At 32.6% G+C, this 12,845-nt stretch overlaps 2 protein-coding genes across 2 annotated transcripts; both read right to left on the reverse strand.

Annotated features, from left to right (window-relative positions):
• Positions 1–1,079: 1,079 nt before the first annotated feature.
• LOC126732760 (caltractin-like) lies at positions 1,080–4,747 on the reverse strand. Its single transcript, XM_050435761.1, has 7 exons — positions 4,593–4,747; positions 3,653–3,773; positions 3,535–3,571; positions 3,423–3,450; positions 2,721–2,873; positions 2,511–2,613; positions 1,080–1,246 (listed from the first exon to the last, which is right to left on the reverse strand). Exons 1-7 carry the CDS (start codon positions 4,593–4,595, stop codon positions 1,182–1,184), a joined length of 510 nt encoding a protein of 169 aa, XP_050291718.1. The 5' UTR covers positions 4,596–4,747; the 3' UTR covers positions 1,080–1,181.
• Positions 4,748–9,095: 4,348 nt separating this feature from the next.
• Positions 9,096–12,491, reverse strand: LOC126732761 (red chlorophyll catabolite reductase-like). The gene is made up of 2 exons (XM_050435762.1): positions 12,079–12,491; positions 9,096–9,804 (listed from the first exon to the last, which is right to left on the reverse strand). The coding sequence occupies exons 1-2, from the start codon at positions 12,406–12,408 to the stop codon at positions 9,190–9,192; spliced, it is 945 nt and encodes a 314-aa protein (XP_050291719.1). The 5' UTR covers positions 12,409–12,491; the 3' UTR covers positions 9,096–9,189.
• Positions 12,492–12,845: the final 354 nt, after the last annotated feature.

Below are 12,845 nucleotides of genomic sequence, written 5' to 3' on the forward strand. Positions count from 1 at the left end.
AAAAGGGAAAAAAAAATTCAAAAACCCCTATTTGATTTCTCCATAAAACATAAATAAAAATAAAAAAAATAAAAAAATAAATAAAAACCCTAAAATTTTGGACATAACACTAAACCCCATATGTCTTGTTTTGTGTAAATTGTTAATTGTGTTGCACTTAACTCTATTAAGATTATTGAGTGTAAAACAAGACAAACTCCTTATATTTTTGCTTATGTGAAATTTTGAGCCTACATTTTCACATAAAACAATATCACATAGATGTTTGTATTCTGCTTAAAAACCTTACAAGAATTAAGTTTTATACAAGTGTTTATCACATAGGTGTTTGTGCTCTGCTAAAAAACCTGAGGAGAATTAAGTTTTATACGAGTTTTACACTCAAGACCTTAAGAGGCTCCATATTTTAGGAAAAACCCACATGCAGTTTTGTGTGTGTGTGTGTGTATGTATATATATATATATATATATAGAGAGAGAGAGAGAGAGAGAGAGAGAGAGAGAGAGAGAGAGAGCATGCAAACGCTGTAGTTTTCCTAAGCTTCAACCAATATCTGAGCTTTTGGTTGTCTTTGGCTGTCACAAAGACAACGCCAGTGTCAACTTTGCATCAAATAAGTGAGGATTGAGACCATACCCAAAACCAATTGCTCTAGTGAAACATATATCACATTGCTTGCTCCATTTTTATGGATTTCATAGGTTAAAAAAATAAATAAATAAATAAAAACTATATAATGCATGATCTCAAAGGTTCTCTTAAACTCTCAAATTATAATGCATAAGTACTAAACTAATTACCATATCCTGTCTTTGATTAAAATAATTCATTCATTCAAGAAGACAAACAAACTGTCAGACAAACAAATAAAATGGCTGTTTAGCAGCCAAAAAAGAGCCTTGGATTACCTGACATTGCTAATATCTCAAATGTCCCGGAAGGAACTTCATATTGCTAATATAAATTACACACGGTTGTAAATGATAGTCTGCCGTACCCATAATAAGTCTAATAAACCTTTTTCTTTTTCTTTTTTTTTTTGGGGGGGGGGGGGGGGGGGGGGGGGTGGGGGGCGGGGGGCGGGGGCTATGGTACATAAACAGCGACAGCATTGTCCAGAAACAACCCTTCTGCAAAGGATCAAACTCTCAACACAATCTCCCAATAATATTCTTGAGTTCTAGAACCCATATGTAGTTCTCCTCATAATCCGCATAAACTCCTCAACATTAACTTCTCCATCCTCTGTACATTTTAAAGGCCATCACATCCAAAATCAGCATTTCATAACAAATTCTTGAAAAAAAAAAAATTTGGCATTGTTAAATCTACAAAATTTCATGGTCTAGCTTACTGTTCCACACTTGAAGCTCTTGAAGAGACAAATTTCACCCTTGGATTTTTATGTGTAAGTGTAGAGTTGGTTCTTGCATTTTCAATTAGAATAATTCACCCCTTGGAGATTATGGTTGCAACAATTTTCCTTTCTTTTTTTCAATTGATAAGTGACACACACCTAATGGATCTTGAATCTACAACCTTCCCTTCCGTTCCATTGTAAACAAGAAAGTGCCATTAAATCTTAATGGCGCTAACCACATTATATGTACATGAATTTGCCATATCACTCATACTTCTTACATGATATTATATTCTCATTATCAAACACATTTAAGTACCCAAAAAAGATTTTGTTGGGGTGGGGGGGGGGGGGGGGTGGTGAGGGAATGGTGCTTACAAGATTGAGTCAAGATGTTGACTAAACTAGAGGATGTGAACCACATAATTCGAGGGAAAAAAAAAACATGCAATAATTGATGCCACTTGGGGAAATTAATTTACAAAAAAGTGCCCATGGGAAGATGCAAGGACTAAATTGAAGTTCAAACATAAAGTCCAAGGAGTTATTGCTCAAATTGAAATGCATGGACTAAATTGACATGATGACACTCACATGAAAATCCAGGGGCCCCCAAATGATATTTACACAAACTAGAAGATCATCTTTTACCTATAGAGAGGTTCAAGTTATAGTTAGTGTTCCTATGTACTGGGCTGTGTTATTTTTTTAATAAAATCTTTATGTTACTTATTAAAAAGAAAAAGTTATACCTACTGTAACTTTTTGCCAATATTACATCCCTCATAAAATTATATTGAAGTTGTCAAATCCACTATTGATATTGTTTCCTTATGCCATCCATTTTTGCAAAATGATCAAAATTTAATAATTATCTCATCTATAAAATATTTATATATATATATATATATATATTTGTGTACATTAAATTACACATAAAAAAATAAATTTATAGTTTGGCTAGTAAATAACAACTGATTAATACTAAGTATGACATGCATGTTAAGAACATAAAGAGCATGTAAAAGGTGTAGCATTATCAAAGAGTTACATCAAATGTAACTTTATCTAGACCCTACAAATAGTAAAGCAAAGTGGTAACTGGTAACCAATAAAATCTACATCCAAAATAAAAGTATGCAAACTTACGATCACGGTCAGCTGCCTCAATCATCTCTTTTATATCATCATCAGTGAAGTTCTCATCCAGCTCCTTTACTATGCGCTTAATGTCTGAGACAGATATCTTCCCCTGCATGCAAATGGGAAAAAGAATAAGTTAAAGACAAGATGAAACAGAGAAAAAAAATAATTATATATCTATCTATCTATATATATATAAACAGAACAGAACATTACATTGTTATCTTGGTCAATAATGTGGAATGCTTTCATGAGCTCCTCCTTAGTGTCCCTTTCTCCAATTTTGGCTGTCATCATGTGCACAAATTCATCAAAATCAATTGCTCCACTGCCATCCTTGTCAACATCTGCAATCATTTGATTGATTTGCTAGAATGACACAATACAGAATTATGTTAGCCATGTAGTCAAAACTAAAAAATCATAATTTGATAGAAAGATGCACTATATGGCTATAATTTTATGGGCCTTTTGGCTAAGACCAAGTGTGAGAGAAAACTATATAGTACTCAATATAAGTCAAGAACCCCTCAAGCAACATGCAGAGATTCTCCTAGGACAACCAAAGGAGAACTAGATACATCACATTAGCTACTAAGAATCACCCTAAAGAAGGAAGTCCAGCATATGCCCCCGTCTTAATCAAGTAGACTTACTGCTGCAACCAAAATTTATCAAAAAAGAGCAAATAACACAACGTACAAGCACTATTGCCACAAAGAGAGAGAGTTTCTGTCTCCATTTCTAATCACCAATGCCTGTTTTCTTTTCTTCTAGAACTGTCCTTCAGATATAAACAAACCACACTCTTCAAAAACACATGCAGACACACTTGTACACAGACACATGCACTTGACCACACAGGAAAAAAATAAAAAATAAAAATAACAAGGGAATAAACTGGTGCAAAGAAACTACCTCTTCTGTCATTTCAAAACCAAGAGCCCTGTCAAAAGAAAACATCTCCGTTGTAATGTTTCATGAGGAATCAACTTGAAAATTCTTAGTAAATTTGACATGAACTTCTTACCTCATGGCAACATTCAGCTCCTTGGCATCAATAGTGCCTAAACAACAAGGTCAAACAAAAAAATTATTGGAAATTTAAAAAAAAAATTTACAAACACGACAACAGATAATTTCAATACCTGAGCCATCAGTGTCAAATAACTCAAATGCTTCCTTGATCTCTTGCCTTTTCTGCTGAGTTAACCCATGATTGCGTCCTCTGGTTTTATCTTTCCTAGATGCCCCTCTATATTGAGTTGACTGATGAGGAGATAGAATATTTGGGAAAAAAAGAGTATCATTAACCAAGTATAGGTCTCTATAAAAGATCAAGAACAAGGTATATGGCTTTATTAACATTTTAATAGCAGGTGTAATGCATGTATATCGTACATGATCCAAAGTGACACCATGTTTTCAAAAAAAAAATTCTCAACATTCATCTCCTGTATTCATGTGATCCTCCACAACTAACTAATACAAACGCAATAAACTGAAAACCACGAAGAACACAGTCACGGGCCGTTAGAGCAGACTCTCAGAATCCCCCCTCAAAAAGTACCTTATATTTTTTTTTTCTTATATCAGCAAAGAAAATGAAATCGAGAATATACCAATCAATTAGCAACTCAATGTCCCTAAAAATATCCTAAACATATTCGAAAAAAAGAAAATTTCTTAACATATCATGACCTTAAGGATTTCCTATGAAATTAAACTAACCCTGCCTTCTTTCTTCTGATTAATCCTTGTTTCCCTTGTCTTTAACTGTAAGAAAAAAAAAAATCCCAATTGATAATTTTTTGCTAACTAATCCCAATTGATAATTATATCATATAATTACACTGCTTTTAACCATATGACCATTCCTACACATATGACCCTATAAAATATCACTTCAAATATGTTAATCTATCAAGTAATTACCAAGGATAAGAAATATTAGAATCATTAAGATTCACAGCGAGTAAGGAATAAACTTCGGAAAGATCAAAACTTTAAATCTCTAAATTTGAAATTATCAAAGACAAAATCATTAAATTGGGGAAGTAAACTAGGGGTTTCGTAAGGAAAACTTACCATAGTTTGGGTCGGTGAGTTCGCAACGCGTTAAGGTTGCCAAGGATTGTCCTCGAAGAAACCTGGGAAATCCAAAAATAATATGTCAAATGTCAATACGTTCTTTTTTCGCTTTGAAGTTTTTGTATACTTGGGAATGGGATCAAATATAAATGTGTTCCAACATTTTATAATAAATAGATAAATAAAATTAAATAAAATAAAAAAGTGTTGATTTCAATGTGTGGGCTCGAAGTGTTTGTGGACTTGGGTCATGGGCTGGGCCTGGGTTTAGTAAGTCTTTTTTGTTTTTTGAGTAACTGGGTTTGGTAAGTTCTGGACTCAGGCCTAGCCGAGTTGGTGTACTGGCTTGTCCTAGACTCTAGGTTCGGTCGGAGATTTAAATAGATAAAGGATATTCACTGTAAAATGAAAATTTTTTCATTGTTCTCTCTCCTCAAAACCCACCAAAAGCACGAGGAAGGATACATGTTTGGGTGCATGCTTTCTCTCTCTCTTTCACAAGTTGGTGGGATCTATCAGTTGTGAGAGGGGAGAAATATACACCCGAAACAGGGTGTATTTTCTCCAAAAGCACAGGTGGACACACCTATGAGCGGCTCAACGAATTTGGGGGCCCTAAGTGAAAGCTTTAAACGGGGCCTTTTATTATATTTAATTATAAATTCATATATTTTTTTCAATTAAGGTGATGGCATTAGCCTAAAGATATGGTGATGGCATTAGCCTTCATGTCACTCCAATGTGAGAAACGGGCTTTTTTTTTAATTTTTTTTTTTTAAGATGAGAAAGCAATATTATATAATATATTATTACTATTTTGGGGGCCCTCTTACAAGTGGGGGCCTTAGGCGGTGGCCTAAATGGCCTATAGGTTCAGCCAACACTGGACACACCACCACTACCACCCAACACTCCATGTCGGAAGAAAAAACAGCCACCAAAACAGCACCAGCCACCAAACCACCACCAACAACCAAAAATTTAGATCGTAGAGCCACACACAAAAAAAAAAAAAAAAAAAAAATGAAAAAAAACTCCACAAACCCAGATAGAAAACCCAAAAAAAAAAAAAAAAAAAACCCAAGAAACAAAGAACATAATTTGAAAATCTAACCCAGTGGAGGCGAGATCGGGTAGCAACCAAAAACCCAAGATTGTCGTAGCTTGTTAATCGGACGCAAGGGTGATGCAAGAGAGAAGAGAAGATGGGTTTGTGCAAGGAAGAGGCGTAATGAGTTTGGTAGCACCGATGATGGTGGTTGGCGTAGGTCAGTGGGTGGTCATCTGTGTGAGATTGGTTGTGCGAGATGGGCGGAAATGAGAGGGCTGTGACCTTGTGAGTGAGAGAGCTGAGAGATGGAAAGGGGGAGATCAAGAACTTGAACGTGGGGGGGGGGGGGGGGGGGGGGGTAGATACTGAGAAAGTGTTGGGGAGTGAGGGGGAGAAAGGTGGAAAACATTTTACAGTTTTTTCCTTTCACTTAAATTATTTTATATTTTGACCAATTATTTAATGCAAAATAAACATAGTAAAATGTGGAAATATTCCCTTAAATGTATTTTACATTAAAACAAATTGTTTTTAGAAAAAAAAAAAAAAAAATCAAAACAAACTATATATGAGATTAAATTATATAAGAGTCTAAAACCTAAGTTTTCGACACCCTACAAAATAATAGACATAACCATATTTAATCAATTCTAATACCATGGGCCATGGTGATAACCTTGGAGTTCCCCATCAGGCCTGATGATGCCGTAAATATCACTAGTAAGCTACACGATCTTGCACGCTTGTAATGATACCTACGAAGAAAGGGGAGAAGACCTAACAGAGAGCATCGGTATGGTGCCGGCCAAACACCCTTCGAAGGTCAAGTTAGAACTATTCTCACAACTCTAGAATGCTAGAAAAGGGTAAATTATGCGTACCTTAATTTGTGAGGGTTTTGGGGCTTTTATAATAGTAGAAGGTTGGTCTCTCTTCCTTGGTGTAGAAGTTTTTTCCTTATAGGAATCCCCTTGAATAGTCCCAAAACGTGATGGATAAGACTTTTCCTTGTAGAGAAGATCTTCATTAGCGTGCGTATCTTCCGGAATTCTCTTTATGCTAGGATTCCTATTTTCTTTGGGATTCTATGATGATTCAGGCGTGTGTAACAAGCATTTCCAATCAAGTTTCAACTGTGCCTTGGACTTACGCACTATTGGCCAATGGACTAGGATCCGTCAAGCCCAATTTAAAGAAGGCCCGTCATACCATATTTTTTACCCCTTCAAGGCCTATCCCATGGGGAGCCAAGAATTGGGTATAGGTACTGCCCCTAAAGCTCCTTGGGACCCAGTCTTGGGCCTGCTAGGCTCAAATCCCTCTAGGCCTCCACAATTGTACCCTGCCTTTAAGTCAAATGTTCAACACAATTTGGTAATAGTTGTTGACATAATAAATAAATCACTTCTGAGTTTTATCACCTACAAAATTTAGGGAAAATTAAGTTATATGTTTATACTATATATCAGATTAGGTCTTAGACTTTTACTTTTGTTAACTAAAGTCTTAAACTTATGAAACAATTTCTATTTGAAGTATATGCTCATTGTTGTTACTTATTTTCGTTATTCTAGGCAATAATGCAATAGAGAAAACCAAAAAATTAAACTAGCGGTAAAACTTGATGTTTCACTTAGGTAATTAACTTCTTCTTCTTTTTTGTTTTTGCAATTACTTTCCCACTATAAATGTTCTTTTTTTCTCTCCGAATCCTTTTTGTTCAAATGGTTACCAGATTGATTTGTTAACAGGCAAGGTCAAATGCAGAATTTAATTGATATTTTCCCGTTTTTCTCAACTTTAATATTGCTAAGAACAACATGAATTTGAGACTTTAATTAACAAAATTAAAAATTTGGGACATAATTTGAAATATGATATTGTAGATAAAATTAAAAGTACAATAGATAAAACTAAAAGGTAGTTGAAAATTAAAATAGTATAGTGGAACTCATGAATAATATCAAAAAGTACAATGAGACTCATGAATAATAGCAAAAATAAGTTAAATAGTAAAAAAAAACTGACCTTTTAAGCCAATGTCGATTGCACACTTATTATTATTTTTTAAGTAATTTTTCTAATAAATTATTATGTCCAATTAGAAGACTTTGACCATGATGTCATGTGAGAAGAGGATACATTCTGCCAACTCGACCTAAGAGTTTCACAAATAATATGATTGAAAATTATGAATTTTTTTTTTTTTTTTTGTGGTTCATTTAAAATTTGGTATGATAGTGTTATATTATTATTATTAGGTAAATAACATCACCAAAAATGAGATGGAATATATACAATATGAATTTATAGACATTGAGTATATTATGAATTTGAATACAAAATTTTGGGTTAAAAGAATGGCAATATATGTTATCTTTTTAATAACATTTCAATTAGTAGCATATATACTTAAGTTATCTTAATTTATTTTATAAGATATTATTAAAACTCAAATAATAATTTAATTGATATTTAATATTTAATATTTTGTTTTTAAAATTTAGCTATGTTTTCAAGCAAAATAACAAGGGAACGAAGGTGATGTTTAATATACACCTTCATTCACTTAGCAAAGAAAGAAAAATAACAAAAGTATTTATTATAAAACTGGTTTTATTATTTTATTTAAATTCTAATATACATTCATATGGTATATAATAATGAAATCTAATCATTCAAACTATGGAAAATCTAAATAGATTACAAATTTTCAAGGTTATAACAAAATTACGAAAATGACACATTCCCCCACTCCCCCCCTAACCCCAACCCCAACCCCAAAGGCAAACATACAACAATTTAATTTTCACAAATGAAATATTTTAAAATACTGCATACATAAGAGGAGTGTGTCATTCAACTACAAATCTTGAGGATGTGATTATCATTTGGTCAATAATTTAATATAAATATTTTTTTTTAAATGAAATATTCCGTTTAAATTGAAACTTAAATGACTAAAATGAAACAAAATAAAGTTAAAGAACTAAAATTAATTGTGTTGAAACTTAGAATATGAATTTTGCATTTTAGCGTAATTTGTATGCTCACATAGAAGAGTGATAAGAGATAAGGTGACATTCTCACCTTGAGAAGGGACAAAGGATATTTAAATGATATTGCCGAAATAGGTGGGAATTGGGATCCCAATTTTTTAGACAGTCCGAATAGTATGGCCTTGTGGTGTAAATTTTTCTTGATTTAATGTGCTAATAGTCATTAACTAATTCAATTCAGGAGGAATTGCTTAATTGCTTAGTATTTAAGGTAAAAATAATCAAAGGTTATTTTGCTATGTCGGTTTTATCATGTCCCAAGCTTTGGTAAGATGATCTTATCGGATTTTTTGTATGGGGGCAATGAGCTACCATGGATTTTTAAAGAAAAAGTATTTATAAATCTTTTGATCTTATGAGACATCTCTCTTAATCCCGGAGACCACTTCATGAGATAATTGGTGCATTATACAAAGATAAATATAGAGTATTTACATATTCAATCGAGTGAATAATTTAAAAGACAGCAAGTGTTAAAAGTACATCATACGTTGTAGACACTTTTTATAACTCGCAAGACTCGATCTGCCACTTCTTGTCCAAACTGCTTGGGCATGCTAGAGCTCAAGTCCATCTCTATCGCCTTGCTTTTAATCAAGCTATCCCTCTTTTCCAATACTGCTCTCTCAGTTTCCCCTACCTCCACACCCTCACCAACACACATATCAATCCAAATTCTCATAATGTCATTCGATATGGGACGAACATGTTCCCGAATAATTTCTTCTACACGTTCTGGTCCAGCACCATCCTCACATTTTATGCTAACCACGATTCCAGTAGGCGATACCACGCGACGAAAATATAGGGAGGACGAGAAGTAGGGTTGAACCTCAGGGAGTTGGTCTAGTCGTTGCCTGAATTTTTCGAGTTGGGTATCTTCATAATAGGTTTTGAGGTAGTCTGGACTGAAAACAGTGTCTTTGCGAGGAATCAAGTCAAGGAAGAGGATAAGAAATGTGGGGCTGCATTTTACAAGCTCGAATTGGAAGTGGGGCACGTCTGTTGATGACTTGAGGTAGCCAGCGATGTTGGTTATGTCCAAGGCACCACCGGTTGGTTGCTCCAAGTGAAGCCAACTTGCTAGTACGAAATCAATCTGGACCATACAATATAGATTATACACCATTCATATCAAGTATTTACGGCAGCAATATTGTTACTATGTGTAAGTCTTGGCTCTTTGCGAGCAAAGCACAGGGGTTTTTAATTTGTCCACTAGTTCATTGACAGAAGAATTCTAAATGATAGAAATTGGCAGCATGATAGTGATAGTAATAGAATAGATATAGTTGGGGCATTTTTAGTTTTCTTTTTAATATAAAACAAGAAAAATATTTGAGCCATGCTTGAGAAGTATAGTTAATTTTGCAGCCGAAGTATAAAATTAGAGAGGAAAGAGAATTTTTAATTAGCGTTAACGAAAAAAAAATGAAGTATCAATGGCTGCCAGTTGTCCAATATGGCAATATTTGACTAATTTCATAAGTAAGATATTTGGGCTAGCTACTTGCGTAAGCAAGAAATTAATCATTATACTCACAGCAGGACCACGCCTTATAGGATTCTTGATTTGAGAAAGTTCAATATTTTTATAACGGATGCCGCATACATTAATGGACTATTTTTTTAAAAAATTATGAAAAGTTGAAAAAATATATAAAAAAAACTTAATTACTTTTTCATTTTTTTATAAAATATTTCTTAAAATAGTTTATTAATATATACTCTAAGGCATTTGTTAGTAAAATTCTTTTTATAATTTTTTTTTTTGAGTTGTTACGAGTCATAATATAACTTTAAAAAAAAAAAAATCATTTTAGTTTGGAGGAAAATGACTAAATAACATTGTTTTTAAAATATATAACAATATATTCTTATTTTAAAACTCGATTTTAATAAAATTTGATATTCTTAAAATAGAATTCTATATATATTTTTAATTATAACTCGACAATAGTAGTTCCACCTGAAACTTAATTTTATTAAAATCAACTTCTCAAAATAAAGGCATTTTGATAGATATTTTGAAAAAAAATATTATATATTCTGCTACACATTTTAAAAATAAAAAACATTTAGTCAACTTTCCCGTTAATTTGACTATTAATAAATTGACATATCACTTATTGCGTACATGAACTATTTTTTATTTCTGTCAAATTCAAGTGATGTGTGACATACTGACATGTGTCAATCTTGCAAACTTTCCACACAAAAATACTTTTTATTTTTGTCACATACAATTAGTGATGTGTTAAATGTGTCAATCTTGCCAAACTTTAACATGCAAAGTAATCCTTGCGAAGTTGACATCCTCGTCGGCTGAAGTTAGTTTAGTTAAAGTTTTGTAACATATATCTATTAAAAATATAAAAATATAGTTAAATATGTAATTTTACTTTATTTTTAAACCTCTTTTTTTAAAAATAAAAATAAAAATATAAGATCAAATAAAATAAAAAAGAATTCAGTCTAAGTTTTATCATGAAATTTCAAATTACAGGTTGATAATATAAATTTCAGTCAAATTTTAAGTCGATAAAGTGTCAAATTTTAAACCACAAATAAACAACTTAAATTTTTGTCAAATCACACGTAAATAAGTTGTAATTTGCACAAATCATTAATGTATTATAAAAATAATATCGGTGATAGGTTAATAATAAAATCGATTCTAATAAGAATATGCAACTTTCGAACACCAGCTAAAAAACTCCTCCTCCTCCTCTTTTTTATTTTTTCCTCTTTGGAAAGACAACTAATATATGGTTCTTTCTAACTTAATAAAATATCATTTTGGCATAATTGCTAATTCCAATCAACTCAAACTAGCAAATCTTTGTTGCCTCCCTCCAGTGAGAGAGATCTATTCTATAGTTCCAGTTTAACAACCTCAACTAACATATGAAAATTGATTTCTTTCAACAAAAACAAGAAAAAGGAGAACTACTCTAAAAAATAAATTCTTACTTTAAGTTGAAATTAAAAAAAAAAAAAAAAAAAAAAAAAAAAAAAAAAAAAAGGAGAACAGAGCATGACAAAAATATAGTGGACATGTACAGGGTTAAAACTTAAAAGTAAGAATATAGCTAGGAATTATTATTAAGATTTTATTCCACATCTCTAATTTTAATTTTATACGCAACAGAAGTTTCAAACACACTTAAAAGCTATCACAAAATTATGCCTTAAAAATCTTAATTAAGGCTTTGAAATCGATAAGCATATAAACATATAATTTTTCTGTAAAAGAAAAAAGAGAACTTATTATTAAAAAAAAAAAAAAAAAAAAAAAAAAAAACCATCTCATCCTTTTTAGCAAGCAAGCATGAACATTTATGTGTGGAGATCTAGAAGAGACAGTACATACAGGAGAGGAGTCGATGCCGCATCTAATGTGAAGAGTGCCTTGAGAAGTGCCATTCTCATTTTGGTAGTGTTCAACGTCAGGAGGGACCGAAGAAGGAAGAAGATGATGAGAACCAAGGCGATTCTCCATCGCTGAGATGAGGTCCACCATGGTATCCCTATGTGGGTCAGTTAGGTATGGGAATTCCATGAGTTTGGACCCTCTAATTAGCTGCTGTTTCTCCATAGATAATCGACAAGGAAACGATGGTCTTGTTCTTGGTATTTTTGGGGCCGGAAGATTTGCAGGTGCTAGTGGACAGGCACATGGTGGAAGAAACGTACAAGACATTGTGATGTGAGACGCTTTTTCTCTTTCTCACTCTCACTCTCACTCTCTCACACGCACATATATGCACCACACAATTATTCTTTTGATTTTTTTTCTAAACAATTTGATGCGTGTGTGACTTGAATTGCCACAGTGTCATTTGGTGTTCGTGCGTGACCTACTTTTCTTTGTAGGATTTTTTGAGCTAGGATTTTTTTGAGTTTTTTTTTATCATTTTTAGTTAGTAATTTTTAAGTATTCTCGATGCATAAAGAATGATATTTTTTTTCTCTCACATTTATAGTGTGATCTATTTATTAAATTCATGATGAGTAATATATATATATATATATATATATATGAGATGTTGAAGCACTATTTTTCCATGCTAAGAATACCTAACAATTTTTCATCTATAGTAATCTTTCAAAAAAAAAAATAATAAATGAGATGAACGA

The sequence above is a fragment of the Quercus robur genome, chromosome 6 (assembly GCF_932294415.1).
Source record: "Quercus robur chromosome 6, dhQueRobu3.1, whole genome shotgun sequence".
Classification (NCBI taxonomy): Eukaryota; Viridiplantae; Streptophyta; class Magnoliopsida; order Fagales; family Fagaceae; genus Quercus; species Quercus robur.